The 23,159-nt window shown below is 37.9% G+C and overlaps 2 protein-coding genes across 8 annotated transcripts in view; one reads left to right on the top strand and one right to left on the bottom strand.

Annotated features, from left to right (window-relative positions):
• Positions 1 to 22,725, top strand: part of DOP1A (DOP1 leucine zipper like protein A) — a 114,027-nt gene extending 91,302 nt beyond the window's left edge. For 3 of the 5 annotated variants that reach the window (XR_009506226.1, XR_009506225.1, XR_009506228.1), the window contains 16 exons: positions 919 to 974; positions 2,127 to 2,231; positions 6,534 to 6,600; positions 6,754 to 6,898; positions 7,075 to 7,154; positions 8,006 to 8,115; positions 8,375 to 8,524; positions 8,672 to 8,733; positions 10,240 to 10,392; positions 11,519 to 11,655; positions 12,537 to 12,592; positions 13,517 to 13,681; positions 16,578 to 16,707; positions 17,527 to 17,586; positions 19,374 to 21,060; positions 22,504 to 22,724. Coding sequence is in view for 1 of the 5 variants with exons in the window: in XM_059941727.1 (XP_059797710.1) it covers positions 919 to 974; positions 2,127 to 2,231; positions 6,534 to 6,600; positions 6,754 to 6,898; positions 7,075 to 7,154; positions 8,006 to 8,115; positions 8,375 to 8,524; positions 8,672 to 8,733; positions 10,240 to 10,392; positions 11,519 to 11,655; positions 12,537 to 12,592; positions 13,517 to 13,681; positions 16,578 to 16,707; positions 17,527 to 17,586; positions 19,374 to 19,679 (1,782 nt within the window). In the remaining 4 variants the exon portion in view is untranslated. Of the gene's footprint in view, positions 1 to 918; positions 975 to 2,126; positions 2,232 to 6,533; positions 6,601 to 6,753; positions 6,899 to 7,074; positions 7,155 to 8,005; positions 8,116 to 8,374; positions 8,525 to 8,671; positions 8,734 to 10,239; positions 10,393 to 11,518; positions 11,656 to 12,536; positions 12,593 to 13,516; positions 13,682 to 16,577; positions 16,708 to 17,526; positions 17,587 to 19,373 lie in introns of all 5 variants that reach the window. The other 2 variants (XR_009506227.1, XM_059941727.1) reach the window with 2 other exon arrangements.
• PGM3 (phosphoglucomutase 3) overlaps positions 20,439 to 23,159 on the bottom strand; it is a 25,480-nt gene continuing 22,759 nt past the window's right edge. For 2 of the 3 annotated variants that reach the window (XM_059941729.1, XM_059941728.1), the window contains exons 11-13: positions 22,894 to 23,016; positions 21,894 to 22,067; positions 20,439 to 20,868 (exon numbers count right to left, since the gene is read on the bottom strand). In XM_059941729.1, coding sequence (XP_059797712.1) covers positions 20,779 to 20,868; positions 21,894 to 22,067; positions 22,894 to 23,016 — 387 coding nt within the window. In that variant the 3' untranslated portion in view covers positions 20,439 to 20,778. The remainder of the gene's footprint in view (positions 20,869 to 21,893; positions 22,068 to 22,893; positions 23,017 to 23,159) is intronic. The other variant, XM_059941730.1, reaches the window with a different exon arrangement.

Genomic DNA, 23,159 nt, shown 5'->3' with positions numbered 1-23,159 from the left:
TTTTGATATTGAGCTTCATGAGTTGCTTGTATGTTTTGGAGATTAATCCTCATATTAACTTTTTAACAATTTCCTTACTGTTCTGAAATCACCTCTGGGGCATTTGTGATAGGATTTTAAATTTGCATGTGAAAGCTCAATTCAGCTTAATATTTTGAGCATCTACTTGTGCCCAAGATATTGGGCTAAGTGTGAAGGATATGAAAACAAATAAGAGCAAATTCTACACCTCTCAACTGCTGCGCCCCCTGCTCTCAATATACTAAATTCTGAATTTTTCTTTATATGGTAAAAGGGGAAGTTTTCAAGGGAATAGTTCATACTAAAAAGTAACAAATTGGTAAATTTCAGTGGACATCAGTATTATTTTCTTGCCAATTACTGATTTTTACGGACAGGTGTGTTCTTTTTATTATATGTTACACTCAGCACTACCTTTAGTTAAAGATTACATTTTAGGCTGTTAGGAGTTAGTTCAAATTTGGGACAACTACACTAATTTAACAGAAACGTGTGGTAAAATAGATTTAAATTCCCATTTCATAAAAAATTTCAACCTAATTCTGATAGCCCCAGCCAAGCATAGGCTGATTAAAATAAAAATAGTGTTGATGCTTACAGAGTGAATGGATCATTAAAAGTAATGACTGGGGTATCAACTTCAGATATGGGGTGGGGGGGGGACTGAGAATAGTTTGATTTCTTCTGTCCATTTTCAACTTTTTAAATAGCTTTTGTTTTGTGTTTTCCCTACTACATGGAAGAGAGCTGCGTGGTTTTTATGACAACCTAGTGTTTGATTTTGTTTGCTTTTCATTTTTTAATTTAAAATTGGCAGTAAAATACAGAGTAGTTGCAACTATGAAAAGGAAAAGCAGCATTTTTCTTCACTATAAAACTGATTTCTTTTGTTTATAGAAACATCTTTCTCTGGAAGTCTGCATGCTTCAGTTTTTCTATGCTTATATTCAAAGGTAAGATAACTGATGTGGCTCTCTCCTCATTTCATTTAGCAATGTATAAAAGTTAGGAAATATAGGAGAAAAGCACCTGAATTCTTTCAAGAAGTTGCTTATTTTTTTCCTTCTAAAACTAAAAGAATAGTAGAAACAGAAAAACATTGTTTAAGGATATACTAATAAAGGTCATTGGTCTCTTAATGACCCAGTCATGCAAATCCTACGAACATAAACACCTAAGTGTATTAAAGATACACTGAACATTAAAACACTGAATTGTAAGAAAATCATTTAAATATGAATGAAAAGCTACATCCTACTCTTGAAACCATGCCTACTGCCACTAAATCCATTATTTTGATATAGGCGGAACACATGGTAATCTAATCTGCTTTTAATGTTAGGAATGATGATATGAAAATATCTTCTTTTTGTGGTATTCCAGTTTTGCATTTAACTGACAACTGAACAGAAGTTAGTTGATTTGAGTTTTGATAAACTTCTTACTTAAGAACCTGAATCTTAATCCTCCCTTATAGGGTAGTTTCCATTTTAATCATCAAGCTTGGCAACAGTTTGTGATCTATGATTAACATTTATAAAGTTAGGTTAAACTGGTTATGATTTAGAGCAAGGTCTGCCTAAAAGCTGAATTTAGATACATAGAGAGGAGTTAGGGTTAAGGTCAGCCAGAAACAGAGGTAATAATCTTAATTTCTCTAGAGATGATTGATATTCAGGATAGATTGACGGCTCTCCCTTAGATGAGATAGAGACTCATAGGTGAAGGAAAAAGAGCCAATATAAGAGAGATGTGGAGAGAATAGGATTGAGTAGGTAACTATGATGGCAGTAATTAAACTGAGATTTATTGCAGTTGTATTTTACTTTTGCGAGTCCATGTGATTAAAAATTGGTATTTCTATACAGCAGAATTTCTAGACTAATAGTTTCCACTGGATATTTTCAGTGTGCTTTGTTTTCTTTTTATATATAATATTAGTAGAAAATATAAAGCTTTTAGAAATGTTCTATCACAGTCTATAAAAATTCAGGAAATGTTTCAGAGAAAGTAGTAGGAAAATACGGCAAAGACTGGGGAAATATAGGGAAAATTAAGGTTGATGTTGGCTTTTTCTGTATATAGAAGCTATGCTTATCTTGCAGAATTCCAGTGCCCAATTTAGTGGATAGCTGGGCATCATTGTTGATACTTCTGAAAGACTCCATACAATTGAGCCTTCCAGCGCCAGGGCAGTTTCTTATACTTGGGTAAGCAATTTCACTTAAAAATATGATTTCAAATAAAAGAATAATGTTCATTGTCTGATTGCTGAATAACATGTTTTGGGTGACTGTGACCTCTACCTTCTCATAGGATTCTCAAGGTACAGAACTAGATGTATAATATGAGGCCAGTAAAAAAAAAAGCGGGGGAGGGAACATTGTGTGTTTATACACATGGAAAATGTAAATGTGCTAACATAAAGCTGTTTCAACCGTAGTCACTTAGGAGAAAGTGTGGGATTGAAAGGGGTAAGGGTGAGTAGGATGGCTGACGGGGAACTTCCTAGAGGAGGGTCATTTGAGTTCAGGGCCCTAAACATAAAAAGATTTGGAAGAGTCATTTTCTCTCTGTCATGTTGTTTCCTGACCTATGTTAATAATGTGTGTGATTATTTGATAAATTCCAGTCACCCTTAATTGCATGCACCATGATGTCCTAGGCAATGTCTGTCTTTTGCTCTCCATTATTCTTGGTTCATAACATGTCCCTAAGAAGTATTTGCTCAGTGAATGGAGGTGGTAGGAGCAGAAAGCCTTTGCGCAGCAGGAAGGGGAGGGGTACGCTGGGCAAGGTACCTTGTCTGGTTTGGCTATGAAGTAGGGCACAGCAGTGGAATGGTGGGTGGATGAAAAGGGAGACGGGAGCTAGAAGGGGGAAGGATTTTGCATTTTCATTAAGAAGTTTGGTCTTGGGCAGGGGGTGGGAGTGATGGCAGGTTTTGAGGAGGGTCATGACTGGCAAGTTAACAGTAGAATGGATCAGAGGGAAAAGACGGACTAGGAATTGTTTCTAGTGGGAGGTAGCAAGTTTGTGTGCTGTGGATGGTGGGATTGAAACAACAAGACAAAAAAAGAAGGAAAGGGGGCCAGCAAAGGAGATAGAAAAGCAAACAGTGAAGCATCAGAAAGTTAGAAGAAAAACAGGTATATTCAATGTTCTAGAAGCAAAGAGAATTTAAGAGGGCATAGCTAACCCCTTCAGAGAGATTAAGGAAGATGATATAAGAGGCTGTATTTATTGATGATTTGGAGAGGATTGGTGATTTAGGAGAGAGGAGTTTGGTGAGACGATAAGCACAGCAAGGGTTAGAGTGAGAAAGTAAGTGTGGATTATTCTTTGAATGTGTGATCATGAGAAGAAAAAGAACTGACAAGGTAGCAGGAGGAAATGTGATTTGAAAGTCATCATTAATGGTAAGGAAGACCTGAGGATGTTGAGTAGTGAACAGCAAAGACTCTTCCTGGATTCAGATCCCATCTCCTTTACTTCTTTGCTGTATGGCCTTGGGCAGGTTATTAACCTCTCCATCTGTAAAATGGGGACGATAATAGTGCCCCCCTCATAAAGTTGTTACGAGGATTAAATGAGTTAATATTTGTTAAATTCCTAGAATAGTGCCTGGCCTATGATAAGTGTTATATAAGAGGAGAGTGCTAGACAGAAGATTGTAGAGAGAGTGGGGCTCCTTGATAGCACCAGATTCCAGAGACAGCTGGGAGGGGATGGAGACCAGGGAATGGCAGGTGTAAGAGTGAGAAAGAAGGCTGCATTTTAAAAATTAATTTATTTATTTGGTTGTGTCAGGTCTTAGCTGCAGCAGGCGGGCTCCTTAGTTGCAGCATGCATGTGGGATCTAGTTCCCTGACCAGGGATCAAACCCGGGCCCCCTGCCTTGGGAGCGCGGAGTCTTAACCACGGCGCCACCAGGGAAGTCCTGCTGCATTTTCTCTAAGACTTTGCTACTCAGAGGTTGATCCTTCAACCAGCAGCACTGGAGTCACCTGGGAGCTTGTTAGAAATGTAGAGTCTCAACCTCCACCCCAGACCACCAGAATCAGAATCTGCATTTTAACAAGTGTCAAGTGATTTGAGTAAAGTTTGAAAAGGACTGCTTAAGACAGAAGAGGGGAAGGAAAGGGAATACACTTTTCTCCAACCTGGGTTACATTACCTCACACAGTCAACATGTTATCACGCTGAATGGATGTAAATTCAACCAAGGGCAAAGAACTTTGACCTTCTGTTCAACCTCTGTAGCTCTGATGGTAATTTTATTTTTGGCTGCATTGGGTCTTCATTGCTGTGCGCGGGCTTTCTCTAGTTGAGGCGAGCGGGGGCTACTCTTCGTCGCGGTGCGCAGGCTTCTCATTGCAGTGTCTTCTCTTGTTGTGGAGCACAGGCTCTAGGCGCGCGGGCTTCAGTAGTTGTGGCTCGTGGGCCCTAGAGCGCAGGATTAGTAGCTGTGGCTCACGGGCTTAGTTGCTAGTTGCTACGCGGCATGTGGGATCTTCCCGGACCAGGGCTCGAACCCATGTCCCCTGCATTGGCAGGTGGATTCTTAACCACTGCGCCACCAGGGAAGCCCTCTGATGGTGATTTTAAATGGGTAGTTGTCGGGATCTATATACACAGACTTAGCTTCTCTGTTGTCCTTAAGGGAACTGGTGATTCTGGTTTGGCAACCAGTGGTCTAGAAAATTTTGAAGTGGAGGGGAGGGAAAGTGAGGGCTCTTTAGTAAAATGGCCTCAAGTGTTCTGGTAAATGTAGGAGTGTAGTCTTCCACCAGGAAGCAGAGAAGGGGTGGAGAGACAGTGATGAGTGCTGGAGGAGAGTAGATCAGCCTGTAGAAGCTGAGTAACACTGGGAGCCCAGCCGGGCCACAGCGAGCTAGCAATCCTGCTCAGGAACCTCAGGGGTCATGATGATCCCTAGACCCTCGTGCTGTCTATTTTCTAAACCAAAAAGCTGAAGGAGTTTTAGCCATTTAAGGTGTAATGAAAAGAGCAGTGGACTCAATGTCTGCAATTCCTGGATCAAAGATTAAGATAACTAGTGTGTATGATAATTTTTAGTGATGACAGATAACGGTAAACACTGGAACTCAAACAACATTCTCGTAAAGATTTCTGATTCTTATCTTCTGATCTCTAGTTCTAACCCTCATCTCTGGCACCCTGGGTACATCAGTAAACTTCTCCAACACTATTTTCCCATCTGTCAAGAATAACAGTACCTGCCTTACCTACCTCTGAATTGTTCTAAGGCTCAAAGAGGGAATATGGACAGTTCTTTGAATCATCACCAAATATCCTGCTGGCTGATTTCATTAAAAATTAAGGCCATCTATTATGACTTGTAGCTTCTCCCCCACGAGATTTTACTGTTTCCTCACCTGTTTTTTTCTTCCTTTCTTGTTTCTCAGATAATGGAGGATCCTACCTCCTTCTCAATGTGTGTATCTTCTGAGTGTTTAAACTAAAAGTTGGACATTTTCCGTTATACTAGAAAATTCCCTATTTAAATTTCTGGTGGCTTATTTTTTTTCCCCAACCATTCCACTGATCCTCTAAAAATTCCTAATTATAAAATAGAAATTGATATGATTGCTCTTCAATATCACTTTTCATATTAGTTTGGAAATAATTATGCATATAATTTATCTTAATAAAAGCAAGTCAAGGTAAATATTGAGTGGAATTTTAGCAAACAATGGAAATGGATTTTTTTCCATTCATGAAGTATTTTTAATCTTTTATACCTGTCTATCTATACACACACACACACACACACACACACACACACACACACAAGAAACCATTTTTATATTACAGTTTAAGATTGGTGGGATTTGGGGTATTTTTAAAATTTTTTGTTGATGTATAAAACACATACAGAAAACATACAGATTATAAGTATACAACTCCACAAGTTATTATGAAGTGAACATACCAACTGTTCAACCACAAACCTAAATTAAGAAATAAGACATCATATGTCCCCTCAGGTCCCCTCCCAATTACTGTCCTTTCCCTTTGCCCCAAGATAACCGCTGTTCTGACTTCTAACAACACAGATAAATTTTGTCTTGTTTTGAATAATAATTATACATAAATATTTTATTTTGTGTCTACTTCTTTCACACAACATATGTTTATGAAATTTATCCACGTAATTTCATGTAGCTATAATTTATTCCTTTGCATTGCTGTTTAGTGTTTCATTGTATGAATATGCCACAATTTATCTCTTCTGTTGCTGGACATTTGGGTTCTTTCCTGTTTTGGATTTTACAGATAATGCTGTTATAAACATCCTTGTACAGGTCTTTCATGCATATGTTTATGCATTTCACCTGAGTCATAGGATATCCATATATACATACATTCATTACACATATAAAATAGAAATTCAGGCCACAAAACCACTTGCTCACTGTGAAAAATTAGATTGCATCACTTTCTTTACACTGATATTTCCTGTTTGTTTTTTCCTTTGGTCCTTTTAGGGTTTTGAATGAGTTTATTATGAAAAACCCTAGTCTGGAAAATAAAAAAGACCAAAGAGACCTCCAGGTAAGTCATTCTGAATTGAGAGCTGTTGCCCAAACTCTGTGTTTCTCAGTACCTCAGGTCTAAAATGGGGAAGTCAGATAAGATCATCTGTGAAGTTTTGTGTGTGAGCCTGTGTACATACATAGATGTCATGGGTTATCCTTGTTTCTTCAGGATGTGACGCATAAAATAGTGGATGCGATCGGTGCAATCGCTGGTTCTTCTTTGGAACAGACAACATGGCTGCGGCGAAATCTTGAAGTTAAACCTTCTCCCAAAATAATGGTAGATGGAACCAATTTGGAATCTGATGTTGAAGGTATTGATCTCAGACATTTAAGTTTATATTGGTAGGCATCTATTCACTGAGAATTTATTGCAGTCAGCACTGTAGGTACAGTCAAATCGTCTCTTTTCTTGTGTTTAGCAGGTAGCTTTTTTCAGTGGGAAAAAAACCTAACCATATCTTTACCTGTCTTTTCTCTTGCTTATTAGATATGTTATCACCTGCAATGGAAACCTCAAACATAACTCCTTCTGTATATAGTGTCCATGCATTGACATTACTCTCTGAGGTAAACAAACATCATCGGGTTTTTTCACATGAACTTTCAAGTAAACAGTTTCACAATTAAATATTAGCAAGTAATTCTTACAGAGAAGATTTTAATTTGAAAAACTGTTTTGTACTTCAAGAAATCACTATATAAAATAAAGTTTTGACTTTGTATTCAGATTAGTAGTTTGTTAAATATTAGTGATAATAACTTTAGATATTGCTCCCCACCATGCACTGTTTTTTAAAAGTGTACTTTTTAAAAATGGTTAAGTGCTTTTGTATCACAGTATGGTAGGGAAGGGTGGAGGTGGTATAATGATGCTTGCCACTACAAAGTATTTACAGTTTACCAAACATTTTTATATACATCCTCTGACATGCTCTTTTTTATACCCTGTTATCAGGTCATTTTTGTTTCCCCTTTACAGATGTGGGTACTGAGCCTCACAGAGGTTAGAACAGTATGACTAGGACCAAATTGACAGAGTTGCAGCTCAATTCATGTGGTTGGATTTTTCCCAAGCCACCTCGTAACCCAGTCAGGGAAAGAGAATACTGAGTTTCTAGTCTTAAATTTGCTGTTTACTCACTGTCACATTGGAAGGTTCTTAACCTCTCTTTTTCTCTTCTTCCCTGTCTTGGTTAGAAATAGTAATTTGCCCATATTTATATCCTATAGTTATAATGGAAAAAAACGCAAATTGTGGCAGAAACCATTCATGTAAAAATGGCTTAGGGAGATTTGATTTCAGGTTTTTCTAATTTTAAGGTATTCTAGGTTTTCTTACAGACTGAAAACCACCTCTAAGTGCTGTCAGTTTCAGCTCTCAGATTATACGTTCCATTTCATTTCTTACGTTTTTTTAGGTTTTGGCTCATCTTTTGGATATGGTTTTCTACAGTGATGAAAAAGAACGGGTTATTCCTTTACTTGTAAATATTATGCATTATGTTGTGCCCTACCTCCGAAATCACAGGTACGATTATTATTTAACTAGATGTGTTAGTTAACTCATACTCTGTTAAAAATAAATTATGTTCCTTTATTGCCATTTTTGGAATTACCACAAAATGACTTTATTTTTACCTTGAATTATAGTGATAAAAAAAATTATTTCTCTTATAGTGCTTTCTATTTCCCATCAGTGCTTTAGGTAAATGTGAACACTTAGGTATAACGTAATATGATGATTAAAGTTATAACATACAGGTTAAAGTGGTCTTCCTTCCTCCTAGTGCACATAATGCCCCTAGTTATCGAGCCTGCGTCCAGCTGCTTAGCAGCCTTAGTGGGTATCAGTACACACGGAGAGCCTGGAAAAAAGAAGCCTTTGACCTCTTTATGGATCCCACCTTCTTTCAGATGGATGCCTCTTGTGTTAATCAGTAAGTCGTCTTGCTTCTATTCAACATGATAAAGCACCTCACAAAGTCTGTTGAAATCAACTGCCATCTGCAAAGTAGAACACTTTTTTAATAATAATAAACAGCAACAAAATCTTATTTACGTATCATAATCCTTGTCTCTTTCAGTTGGAGAGCAATTATGGACAATCTGATGACACATGATAAGACGACATTTAGAGATTTGATGAGTGAGTATTGTGGGGTGACAACCTAAGCAGTGTCTTTCCTATACAGGATCCATTCGTATTTACTTTGCTCTTTTCTAGAAACTGTTGAATTAGCTCTTTGTCAAGTTATACTTATTAGTACCTGATAGGAACATAATGTTAAAACTTAAAAAGGACAACATAGTTGATAAATAATAAGTAAAACTATTTGGCCATGTCAAATTTGTCTCCAGACTGTTTCCTCAGCACATAACATAGAACATGGCACTCAGTAAGTAATCATTGAACGAATGAAGGACTGACAGGTAGGGAGGCCGAGAAAGGCAGGCAATAGGAACAAACCTAGCAAACAACTCCCTCTAAATCCTGGGGCTCTGGGGACTTCCCTGGAGGTCCAGTGGTTAAGATTCCGAGCTTCCGCTGCAGGGGGCACGAGTTCAATCCCTGGTCGGGGAACTAAGATCCCACACGCCGCATGGCTCAGCCAAAAAAGAGTCCTGGGGCTGTGTTTATCTTCTCGGAAGGAAGAAAGAGAGAGGCCAGGAAGGCCAGAATCGCTCCCCACCCCACTTCTTCTCCATCTTACTGGCTTATATATTAGGCTTCCTCATAGTATCTAATCTGGAAAAAAAAGGTTTTCTTGGCTTTCTAAAAGTTTGAAAGTTATTAAACTAATGACCTTAAATAGCAGTGAAGTTGGATGAATCTGTAGAATGTCTTGTCAGTTCTTAACCCAAGCTGCAGTTTCCCCCTCCGGAAAAGGGACAGCGTATTCTCTCTAGTCTTCACAGGTTTGTTTTAAGGTTCAGATTCATCTATTTAACAGTTATTTATTAAAAGACCAAAATGGGCCAGACATTATGCTCACCTTAATCCAATAGATAAGATTATTTCAGACAGTAGGTAAGAAGTTGTGAAGGAAATAGGGTGATACGATAGATTTTAAATAACAGCTCAAGAGCTCATATTTGATGTGAAACTAAAGAAACCAACCATGGGAAGGCCTAGGGACAGAGTATTCCGGGAATAAGGGACAAAAATAATAAAGGTCTCAGGGTAGGAACAAGCTCGGTGAATTCAAGGAAGAGCAAGCAAGACAGTGTGCCTGCAGAAGAGGGAATGGGGGTGAGTACAAGACGTGAGGAAGGAGAGCTAGGTAGGCTAGGCCTGGCCAGGCCAGAAATTTTTAAAGCAATGAGAAGGATTTCGGCAGATGGCCTAAAATAATAAACGGTTTTATAAAATGGCATTGTTAGTGATTTTAACTTCTGAAACCTACAGTTCTAAATTTTTTTCTCTCTCCACATTGCAATTCCCACCCCTTGGTCTTTGGCTTGTATATGCTAGATCTGTTTGCCAGTCCTTCTGCCTCGGAGAGGAGCCCCAGGTCCTCTACTCTCAGGTCCTCTCTCCCGGATGTCATAGGGTCTAGACATTCTTAAAAACAAAAAGCAGAATCATCTTTTTTCAAATCGCCTGATGACTATATCACAGCCTCTCTCACTTGCTTTTGTTTTTTTCTTCCAGCTCGTGTAGCTGTGGCTCAAAGCAGTTCACTTAATCTCTTTGCAAACCGTGATGTGGAGCTAGAGCAGAGAGCCATGCTTCTGAAAAGATTAGCATTTGCTATTTTTAGCAGTGAAATTGACCAGTATCAGAAATATCTTCCAGATATACAAGGTAAATAGTGGAAAACTATTTTCTCTATTTTCCAAATATTTTGGTTCCTTAGAAATTACCTTCCGTAAGTTGTAAGTTGGGGTGAAATATATGACGTGTTGGTAGATGGAGAATGTTGTTGAATTAGAAATTTGTTCTATTGAAACGACAAAAGTTATCATCACCAGTATGTAAAAGAAATCAAACACTGAGTTTATAGGACTTGCCTAAACATGGTCTCCATTTTATTGTTTGGGTCAAATTTCCTAGGAATTCATGTTTGAGAATGAGGTGTAAGACTGTTTTACTGCAGACAGGCATATTAATGGTTTTTTTTGTTGTGGATGAGAGGTTATACACCTTTAAAGGAGGGGTCTGAAATAGAGGCATAGCCTCTATTTTAGCTAGAAGTAGGTGGAGATCTAGAGTTTGGGGCCAGGGTAGGGGGTTGTGTAAGGTTTTTGATAACCTTCATCAGATGGGTTTGGTGGCTCTCTGTGTCCTGAAGGGTATCAGGGCAGTCATCGCCCTGTGCCACCAAATGGCTCCATGATGGGAGTGAACTTGCCCCAGGCAGTATTGTTTGCTGCTGAGTCAGTGTGCTTGTACAGCAGCCAGCCTCAGCAGGCCGTGCGGGGACGGGGTTGGGGATGACAGCTGTCATCTCTTTACTGAGATTATTTCTCTCTCTCAGAAGATAAGTGACTCCTCCTTTTCTCACCCTTTATACCTAATGTCCAGTGTGCAACATGCACACTATTTGTCCTGTGATTTTTTTTTTAAAGTCGACTAGATCGGTGCTACTCAAAGTGTGGTCCATGGACCAGTATCAGCCTGTTATTCCATCCATGATAAGTTCAGAAATGTAGAGTAAGCATTTTAAGCCTTTATAGCAGTGTGATAGAATCTGTTGAATCTAGTAATAAGAACATGGCATTGTATTTTATTTATCTTTTTTTAATTTGATTTTTTTCTAGTAATTCATTTTTATTATATTTTATGAAAGTATCAATCTGCAACAGACTGGAAATTATTTAAAAAGTTGATCATCATAGATAGTTTGAGAAGTACTGAACTAGATTATATAGAAAAGTTTATATGAAAATGATTCTATTTTGATATTGAAAATATACTGTATTTCTTTCAGAGAGATTGGTTGAGAGTCTCCGTTTGCCCCAGGTGCCAACTCTTCACTCTCAAGTGTTCCTGTTCTTCAGAGTGTTACTTTTAAGAATGTCTCCACAACATCTTACCTCACTCTGGCCTACCATGATCACAGAACTTGTGAGTTAATTTTAATTCAATTAGGTAATAAATCTAAATTATAAAACAATGTGACAAGCACCAACATGCTTACTGTATAAAAACTAATCTTGGAAGAGAACTGAACTCTAGTTAAGCCTGTTACTGAAAATTTGTACAGATGAAAATAGCAAACAAGTCAGATTCTGTCTCCATACAGCTTAAACTTTGAAATATGCAACATTAGCAATTATTAGCTCCTTGCGAATCATGACCTCTTCTGATCTGGTTTAGTTCATTCTCAACTACACCAAAGTTTTAACTTTGTCCTGGCTGCCAGGCCTGGTTCCTGCCTTTTGCAGCACCTTGAGAGTGATTAGAGATGGTTTAGCTAGATTTAGATGGCCTGACATAGGGCGTGTGTCACTCTTGAAGTGCAGCACTTACCCAGGTAAGCTGCTTCAGAGAGACTCTGACAAGATTTTGTAAACCCCCAAACAATGAAACCTTCCTGAGTCCCACTACACCAGTCCGTTCCCCTCCCAAACCATACCGTCGCCCTCATCTGAACAACGTGGGGAGCTGGGGAAAGAGATGAGAAAGGAAAGGGACAGGAATCTGTAACTCCGAAAACCCAGCATTATAACTTCCCCACAAAGAAATTGGCTTTAATATTTTTCCTTTTTTAATAACTGTATCTCTGTTCCATATCACCAAATAAGACCATGCTTTCATCTCACCTCTGCCAAATTAGTAGCAAGGCTCTGTGCTGAATTTTCAGTTTTACTTTTAGAAACTAAGTATAATTTAAAGATCCTAAAGTTGTATCATAAAATCTGTATTTGGATTAATGAAAATATAGCCTAAAGATAACTTGAAAGAAGGATTAAATAAACATTTGACACTTTTTCCATGGTCTTCAGGTACAGGTATTTTTACTGATGGAGCAGGAACTCACTGCTGATGAAGACATTTCACGGTAATATGTAATTCATTTTGATTTAGTCTTGTCAGTGTGTAGTATCCTAAAATCATCCAGAATGTTACTTTACAACTAGGAGGGTATAGACACTATTTTATCTGAACACTTTATGTATTTAGTCCGTTATTATCCAATTGATCATATTTGGATATAATACAGTTTCATGTATTTCTTAGGTATTTTAGACTGAATTAAACTATCAACATGTGTGGCCTTTGGCCTCTAGACACAAATTTAGTTTAAAGCAAAGCAATACTGTTTCAGCTATGTGAGCAGTATTGGTTTTAGTAGGTCAGATCTTTTTCCTGAAACATTCAGCAAAACCTATTATGGCAGGTAACCTGTAGCTAAGGTATACAAATGTCCATATCTTCCAGGATGATCTCAATTTAATGTACTAAAATTTTGGGGGTTTTTTAGCAGAAGCAGTTTATTAATATGTGACTAAATATAATTTATTTTTATTTAGGAATTTTTGTACAAATAAGTTTATAAATTAAGAAGTTCCTTTAACACTGTGTGTCTTGAATATATTTTACTCTTCTTTAATCCTAGGTTTATAAAAGAGAGTCCCCTATACTAATAACTGTGTTGATGATTATAGAAAGTTTCCCTCCCACCATCCTTGCAGAAGGACACTGAGTAGTAGGGAGGCCTCTTGGTTTTACAGCTTGTATTTTTATACTTCTCGAGTATAACAAGTTATTCTCTACTATTTTTACATTCTTAAAATGTAAAGAAGAAAAATTAATTTTTGATTTGAGAACAGTAATATTAACTTAGTCATGAACTTGCTTAGCAATTTACTGGTACATTTATCAGAATGATTATGAAAAATATTAGCTGGCATTTTGAGATTTTCCAGGAATTACCTGTTAGTAAGTGGGTCCAACTGCTGACAGCACCGTCTCCTGCTTATAGGACTTCAGGCCCCTCTGTGGCTGGTCTGGAGACGACCTACACAGGAGGTAATGGCTTTTCTACTTCATATAACAGCCAGCGGTGGTTAAACCTCTATCTTTCTGCTTGCAAATTCTTGGATTTGGCTCTGGCATTGCCCTCCGAAAATCTTCCTCAGTTTCAGATGTAAGTAAAAGTAAGGATATTAAATGGATATTTTTGAAATGCATTTGCTTTGGTTGGTGACATCTAAGATAAAGTTTTTTGTGTAAGTTGAAGTATTCATAATTTTTATTAAAATGTCATTGTTTTGGCAGGAGGATGGTAGGGCAACAGTTGTTGGAAGGTATCAGAAATGGTCGTTGTGGGTATATTCAGACTGACAGACCATTCAGTCAACAAGTTGAGTAGGCAGCACACGTGAGGCAGGGGATACATGACTTAAGAGCTTCAAGTCCAGTGTAGGAGACACGCCGTTAAACACACCATGGGTGTTCTGAGAGCAGCCGTGCAGGATGCTGTGAGGCCACACAGCGGAGACCCCTCCGGGCTCTAGGGGTCAGAGCAGGCCTGGGGGGAGTTTTACACTGAGGAGGTGGGGTGATGGTTGGGGGAGGCGGGGGTGAAGAGCTAGAGGTTGGATGGCCCTGGTGTGTCTGCAGTGTTGAAAGGTCAGTATTGCTGGAGCAGCATGTTGAGATATGAGGCTGGAAAGGGCCCGAGTTACATAAGGACTTAGAAGCTATATTCAAGAACTTGGACTTGAACTAAGGACAGTGGGAAGCTGCTGAAGCATGAATTTTAAGGAATGAAGTGATGCTATCAGTCTTGTATTTCAGAAATTTTACTTTGGCTGTGCAGCTTGGAGAAAGGATGGGAGGTGGGCAAGACTGGAAACAAGGAGGCTCTTCTTTCAGATGATAGTGAATTGAACTAGAAATGGCAGAGGGGAATAGGGAGAAAATTAATGTAAGTTAAATGCCTTGTTCATAAGTGCTCAAAAGTATTTACTTATGATTTTTCATATTTAAATTTTTAAAATAATAGGCAAACTATATAAGATTGCTTTATCACTATGTAGCTAATTTGAGAATTTATCCACATGATCAAATATGTATTTATATAATATATAAAATTGTGTTATATTCTTCTTCTGGAATGGAATATTAATAGGATAAAGAGTAAGATACCAGAATCTTTTTTCTATATTTGGATATACTTAAATCTCTAAAAATTTGTTGCACAAGCTTACTTTTCATTAAATTTAATGGTAAGAACTAGAAATTTTTTTACATTAATTCCAGTTCCTTTCATTTTTTTTTTTCCATTTGAAAACCATATATATCCACTTCTTAATGAATTTCAGTGGTTGGGTGTCTGTTAAACTGATGTTACTCCTGAAGAAGTTCAGAAAAGAATACTAAGCAGAACTGTAGGAAAGTGGCCAAAATTAACTAGGATGCTTATGTTCACAGAGGTAACAGAAACTGTAGTCTTCATGCTCTAGGAAGAATATTATGCTCACAGCAGTGACCTTTCAGCTTCTGTGATGAGAACCAAAATGAGTTTGTCCTCTTTACTTGTCAAGATATAGTTATAGAAAAGAGATAAAAATGCTGTAATATCAACTACAGTTTTTTTTCTTTTAACTACTGTCTTTTTTTAAAAAATCTGTAAGGTAATAAAAGATAACATGGAGAATTTAATAATCTTGAAAGGGTAATATCTTTCTAAGCATGATTTTTTTTCAAAAGTTTAAAATATTTCATAATTTAGTTACATACAATTTTTAGTCTCTGTGTGACTAAACAATACCATAAAGATTAAAAGGCAGCATTGAGTTGGGAAAAGATATTTACAATGTATATGACCAAGTATAACTTGCTTAATATGTAAAAATGGATAACACAATAGAAAAATGGGCCAATGACAGGGTTAACAAATAGTTCAGAGAAAAGGAATGGCTTGTAAAACACAGGAAAAGGTGCTTAGTCATACTCATAAGAGAAATTCCAATTAAAGTTACTAATATCTATCAGAATGGTAAAGATCTAAAAGTACTTCCTTTTACCCTTAACAATAGACACATTCTTACTCTTGTTGGAAGAGTACATTGATATTGTCTAATTTTTCTCCAAAGACGTTTATATTTACCAAAATTCAAAATACAGATTCTCTTTAGGCCAGTAATTCTGCTGTATCCAAGGATTTCCCCAATCACTGTCCTCTCAGACATGCATAAAAGGCAGCAGTTATACAAGCGTATCCATTATGGCACTATTTGTAATAGCAAGAAATTGGACAATCTAGGAGACTGGTTGAATCAGTACCTTCCAACACTGGAGTACTATGTAACTGTTAAAAAGGATGCTGTTTTGTATGATCTTATCTCCAAGATGTGTAATTAAAATAAGCAGCAAACATTTTATTTATTAAAAGAGGAGGGGATTGCTTGTGTGGCTATGTGCTCTTTTATGCATAAACTCTGGATGGATATATACGAAACTGGCAATATCGGTGGAGCCTGTGGTGGGAAGGAGACTGCCTTTCTTTGGTACACCCTTTTACACTGTTTGAATTTTTTCCATAGATACTAATTTTACTTACTAAAGACAAAATTTAAAATAAAAATACAATAGAAGCATGAAAGAAGTCCTACTTAAATCTTTCTTAAATCCTTTCAGTTCTTTGCCCCCTTAGTGTGTAGTTAGGGAACATCTGGCCAAGTATATGTTGGAAATCTTTATCTATATAGTAATGAATGAGCACGGAAACATTTGTCAAGTTACTTGTGTTGTGCTCATGAAAAAAATGGTGTTGAGTACTTTCCAAATTTCATTTGTTCATTACAAATGTTCATGTACTCATTTCAACTCTATGAGGTAGTTAATAGTGTCTTTATTTACTGATAAAGGCTCAGGTTAAGAAACATGCCCAAGGTGACAGGGCTACAAGTGGCACAGCTGGTATGTGAATCTGTATAAGTGGTGGGGTCATGATGTGTCTACTGGATTTATGTGGCCTTGTCTTAGACAGCACAGCGTGCATCTTACCGATATTGGTATCATTCTTCTATACGTAGGTACCGATGGGCCTTTATTCCAGAAGCTTCAGATGATTCCGGTTTGGAAGTGAGAAGGCAGGGCATACATCAACGAGAATTTAAACCTTATGTAGTACGACTTGCAAAACTTCTTCGGAAAAGGGCAAAGGTATTGCGGTCTTTTTTAAATTTGTTTTTGTTAAGTGTAAGAAGATAAAATGTGTAAAATATACTTATATCGTTATCTATGTGCATCTTCCACTGTGTATCAGGCTAATTAATTACAGATCTTTACCCAAGAAAATAGTAGTGAGTTTCTTACGTTCATCAGTAGGCCTTTGTTACAAACCTTTTGTCATCTTTTCCTTGCATTCAGAAAATTTCAAAAATAAATTGTACAATTTGGGGACGACCTGGGTTGTTTTGCGAGCCCTAGTTTGTAGTATGTGCTTTGAGTGCTCAGAAATTTTCCAGTCTTCTGGGGTCCCCTATTCAGGCAGCAGCTCCTAAACCACATTCCACACACTACAGAGATGGAATGGAGGACAGTGATTTAAAAGGAGGTTGTCCTTGAAGGACATGTGGAACTTGATTTAAAATCAAGTTGTTTCTTTAGGGACTAATAAGTAAAAGAAGAGATGAAAGACGAAAGTTGAGTCCAGAGTTTAGGAGAGCACTTGGGTACTTTCATGTTGATATTGCAGGGTCGGAAAAAATAATCATGACAACAAATCCAGAAGCAATGTGATTACAGGCACATGTACTTTGTCATCCCTGCATTTCATTAGTAATGAGTTTTTATAAAACTCCTCCCTTATCTAAGGGATAATAAACATGACAGTCTTTTGCACAACACTTGTCCCACAGAATAAAAAACGTTTCGGTTGGAAAGCATTTTCCCATCCAAAACACCTTAAACAAGGTCTTCATGGCCAAGCCCACTTTTCACTGGAGCAAAGGCTATGAGTTCTCCTCTTTCCTTCCACAGGACAAGGAGGAGGACTTTAAGACAGTGATTTTGGAGGGACTGGAGATGGCCAAGCATCAGGTGAGGGTGGCTTTTTGATGCTTGTGGTATGGCAGCAAAAGTTGCCACCTATGGACCAAATCTTGAGACACAAACCCAGGTCTGGATTTCAACAGGACAAGAGAGGTAAACAGGAAGGAAGTCTTTCTTCAAGTGTAGACTGTTGCAGTGAAAGGAGGAATAGTTCATACGGAAACATGTTTGACTTGTTAATTTTATTATTGAGGAGGTGGTGTAGTTCTGATTAAGAAAAGCAGAAACACTAAAACCAGTGCACTGTTCTTGGTCAAGAGCTTAGTAAAAAAAGTCCTCTTAAAGGTACATCTTGACAAGAATATAAACAAAAGGTTACATCATAGTTTCCTTACATTTGAAAATCAGCTATGTAGAGGGTTCAAGCATATTACTCATTTCCCTTCAGAGTAAATTCATTTCTGTAGACCCTTTAATGACTGTTGAATTGCACTTTGACTGAGGGGACTGAAGGTGGTGTGGGCATCAGTCCCGGACTGTCATTAAAGCCAGTGTTATTAGGTGAGAGAAAGGAAAGCGGTTTCGTGCTAAGAAATAAACTAATGGCTGTTTTGTTTTTTTTTTCAAATTTAGCCATAGATAAAGAACTAGATGATCTTTTTTTCTTGTTTGCGCCTGTAGACTTCTGAGAAAGGAAAATAGATTTAAAGCAGGATTTTATTTTAAAATAAGCAAACTTTATAAGCACACACAAGAAAATAAGCTGGATTTTTGCATCTGTTTTCTCCACTAGGAAACTAGTGATATTAAAATATTAAGTAAACAATGAAAGTTTCTCAGCAACATCTCACCTTAGAAGGCAAACTCCATTTGTCAACAAATATGACAGACAATAATTCTGCTTCCTAAGTCCCACTTGATAGTTTTTCCTATCTAGTTCATTGTTTGTTTTCATTATCTTTACTCAATGTGTTTTCATATCTATGATTCTGCCCCAGTTCACACATCTTCAGTTCTCTCAGAACTTTCTCTAGATAGACTGATGTCTACAACTGTGTGTGTACAGTTTAGGTGGCTTCTCAAACTAGCTACTTGAAGTACGTAAATTGTTGTGTTTATGCAGTTGACAAGAGTTTTCACATACATTCTCTTCATCGCCCCATCTTGTAAGTGAGGAAGTGTTCTGTACTTGCCCAGGACACCCACAGTAAGCGAGCGGCAGAGCCGGGGCCCTGACCCTGGCGTTGTTCTGACTCCAGGTCCAGCTTTGCTCCCATGTGGTTTAGCACAACACAGAAGCGCATGGCAGGGTCTCTCCTGAGAGTTCCTTTCCTTTCTCTGTGCTGATAGTAATGATTCACTGTGGACTGCTGCTGTCTGTGGCAAGTTTAAGCCACTTGGCCACAAGGTAATTGACTGACTTACTAGTAGTGAAATGTATAAGACTCTCTGTCCCTTCTTCAGTCATTTTGACCTAGTCCTCAGGTACATTAGTGGGGATCCAGAAATCTGGGAGCTTTTTGAGTATATGCAAAGCACAACATGAACTTTTGGATTTGACAGTCCCTACGCAAAACTAATTCAGCTAATAACTAAGCTTACTTGTGCATTCAAGTTGGAAAATATTACTACAATGTTAGACCCTCAATGTACAATTAATAATTGGCACCAGAAGGCCTCAGTCAGAAGCAAACGTTTTAGCAAGTCTGGAATGGAGACTTAATGTCATCATTTGTATTCATTTCTTAACTCTGTTTGCTGATGCTTATATTCTTTTAAGTTTTCTCACATACTGCATCGTCTGTTGGTAACAATCGCCTTTTTGTTTTCTGCAGAAAAATCCGGAGGAGGACAACTCAGGGAGAGCGCTGGGCTGGGAGCCGGGGCACTTGCTGCTCACCATCTGCACGGTGCGCAGCCTTGAGCAGCTCCTGCCGTTCTTCAACGTGCTCAGCCAAGTCTTCAACAGCAAAGTCACCAGCCGATGCGCAGGACACTCAGGGAGCCCCGTCCTCTACTCAAACGCCTTCCCCAACAAGGACATGAAGCTGGAAAACCACAAACCATTTTCCAGCAAAGCCAGGCAAAAAATAGAAGAGATGGTAGAAAAAGATTTTCTGGAAGGGGTGATAAAAACTTGAGCAACATAGTGGTTCCATTTAGTTTAAATGTAAATGTAATTATTTAAAACAAACATTGCTCTGAGTTGTATAGTTTCTTTTTTTTTTTTTTTTTTTTTGTATGTAACGAAACACATTTCAGGTTGTATTTAATTTAAATATTTGTAAATAAGAACGAATGTCTGACTGTGGCCTGAATCAAGCTTAAATATTATGGGCGCGTATTGATTATGGTGCCTAAGAGAGATCTATATATACATAAATAGTCCATTATGGTCCATTGTTTTCCTGTCCTGAGTTGTCTTAAACCTGCCAAATACACACTGCGCATTTTTTTTCTATTGGTTTCAGGCTTGGTTTAATTTAGATTGGTTGAGGGTTTTTTTTCTTTCCCTTATTAACCCACATTCTAGTATCAGAAAGGCGTCACTTCTCTGTCAGAGGCTTGGTAATGTATTACAACTCGTTTCTCCCACATACCTTCACTAAGAGGAGTAAAGAGTAATTGAAGCCTGGGCCACACATCCCTGTAAGTGTAGCACGAGCATCTCAACCTCGGTACGGAGTAGAGGTGTGTTCAGCCTGCAGAGTCACAACTCTGAATTCCTGGTGATGTTAACTGAAGAGAGGTAAGTCATCTAAGAATTGTTGTGGAGACTCTGCGGTGAAAAAATTGGTTATATTAAGTCTTCTCCAACCTCCTCATTTGTATTAACAATGGCGAATATTAGTACTGCAAAACGACTGAGGTAACGACGACGGAAAAGACATCAAAAGGAATTGGTAATAAATAAAGTTTAATTTTCTAGCAGCCTTCATGAATTTTTCCTTGCATATATTATAAAGTTAATGACTGAATCATATACTTAAGCTCCAGTATTTTACATTAGTGTGACTGATATTAGAGGTAAATTTCAGTTTTTTAAAAAAACTAAATTTAAGAAGTGTAAGAGCTTACCTATTTCTAAAGAATGAATAATCAGATCTAGAAATAATCCAGTAAGGTGCAGTCTAAACATTTATGATTATAAATGTGTTTGAACCTGTCACAATAATGGCAGTACTATTATCCTGTAAAAAGTTTTTAAAAATCTAGTTTCTAAAAATATAAAAATTGTCCTCAGAAACCTGGTTGAGGTCTTTCTCCAATCCCTCCAGCCAGCTGAAATACTGCCAAGCTCACTTCATATGCAAGGCTGTCCGCATTTTCCTGCAAATTACATGAAAGGATATTAGATGAGAAAGACACAGCATCTACCAGGTTACTTGCAACTTTAGGGGAGGGAGCTTTCTGATTTTGTTTCACTAACAAACATTCAAATGAGAACTTTTTTTCATCTTTCAGTAACAAATTACAAGACCCTCAGATAAATGGAAAACAAGTCACATTCTTCTAAATCAGGTAAGTTCCTAGTTAACTAATTTTATAAGCTGATTTGATTATCATGCTAAAGCTCTGAATAAATTCAATGGAACCTAGTCTTTAAAGGCAAGAAGGCCACAATCAGCCTAAAGAGTAAGTAACTCTTAAGGCCCCATCCTCATCCACTAGGGATATTTATTCACCATATTCTGGGATGGCCTAAGCTTCTGCAAAAAAGCTACTGTATAAGTTAACGGTAAATATCTCCTTCTGAGAGCTATTTACCTAGTCACCCCACTCTAACTTCCTCAGCTGAGCAAACACTTTTAAGTCTTTGACCCTATCAAGAAAACAGAGGCACAGAGCAAGGCTGTCATTTAAAGGAAATACTTTGAAAAACAAATTGAAAGCTCCGCGACAAAGATGAATTTCAAGCAGTATGGATGACGGTACCGGTTGATTTAGAAATGGACTTGAAATAACCAGCTATTTTCATAAAGCAACAGGACGTTTTTTAAATGAAGGGAAAAAGGTTTAATCCACTTCAGGATGCATAAGCTTAACATGTGTCAAACTAAGTATGGTTTAGTACACTAAGTATTTATTAGTTATTCACGCAGCAGTTAGAAATATGACACTTTCAGGAAATCTAGAATAAATTAAAAATATCTGGGGGAATTCTGTTCAACTGTGTAACTACTACTGATGAAAATAAGAACCTAAAAGGCTCCATAAATCTCAGACATTAAAGATTCCAACACCATTAAAATAGTTTTCTCTCCTGCTGCCTGCCCCCCTCCTCCGCCTCTCCCCTCCTCCACCTATGTTAGACTCTCACCGCACATTCCTTCAATAGAATTGTCCCAGCTTACCTGCGAGTCCGCTTCTGCATAGACTCGGACTATGTCTTCTGTGCCAGAGGGCCGGACAAAAGCTCGAGAAAGCCTGTACTTCTTCACCAGCTCATTGATGGCCTCCTGGAGTCCTGGAGGTTTAACCGCTTGTCTTTCGGCATCTGTGGTGCTAATAACTTGCCTGTCTGCAACCTAAGCACAAGCATTTCACATTTGTTACCATATTACACTCCCTTTCAGAAGCTTACCCCATTCAACATAATTCCCACCAAAAGATTATGGCCATTTCATGTCAACAGGAACAGACCCACATTTCAGCTTATTGTACCACAAAGTGTACAGCACTGAGATTTCCAGACTGTATTATAGTTATTACTAAAATAATGGCCAGTAAGTACTGTATGACTTAGTCATTGATCAAATAATCTTAGGTATTTAAAAAAAGAGGGTCCTAAGAATCTCTGGAAAAAACTGATCTGAACAATCAGCCATTTCTGTGAACTCTGGCTTCCATAGCTCTGTCTTTCAAAAATTCTGTTGGTGAATGTGTAATCTGGTATAAATCTGTATAGAAATCAACCAGCAATTTATCTGAAATGCCTTTAAAAAAAAATTCTCTCCCTTTCAGCCCACAGATTCTGTCAGCATCTAGCCTCTGGAAGTACTCTGTAAACCAAGAATAATGCAGAGGAAATATTTACAGTTGACTCAACAGGCTATCCAGGACTCGCTTCAAAATAATATTAGGGACATGGAGAGCACTTGTTGAAATCTGTTCTCTCTACACATGTATCTTTTAAATTTTTTATAATAAAATCTTTTAAAGTGATACATAACATCATTTATCGTAAAGTTGGAAACCAGATACTTCTAAATAACAACAGAATGGTTAAGAGCGATTCTGTAATTTTTAAAGATGTGAGAAAATAGTCTTTTCTATGCAATATCATCTATTTATAGAATGCAATTGTTTTAGTTAATTTTCAGAAAAGAAGTAATTTTAAAATCTCGCTCACACCTTAACTTTGAGCTGTCTGTTTGGCAGATCTGTATAGAGGGCGTCCCACTGCTGTACGGTCAAGCCCTTCAGAGCCAAGATTGCCTCAATCACCAGCATGTCAGAAATAGCATCACCAGTTGCCTGCAAGATGCAGAAGCAGAATACAAGCAGAGCGCAGACATGAATGCTTCTGTCTCAGCAAACCAATCGCCATGTCCTGGCTGCCCTCCCCGCCGCCCGCCGCCCCCAGTGCAGATAACTGACGGGGGGTAAATACAAACTAC

This window comes from Balaenoptera ricei, chromosome 12 (genome assembly GCF_028023285.1).
Source record: "Balaenoptera ricei isolate mBalRic1 chromosome 12, mBalRic1.hap2, whole genome shotgun sequence".
Lineage (NCBI taxonomy): Eukaryota > Metazoa > Chordata > Mammalia > Artiodactyla > Balaenopteridae > Balaenoptera > Balaenoptera ricei.
Note: the sequence above shows the minus strand (reverse complement) of the source record. Positions and strands in the feature narration are given on the sequence as shown.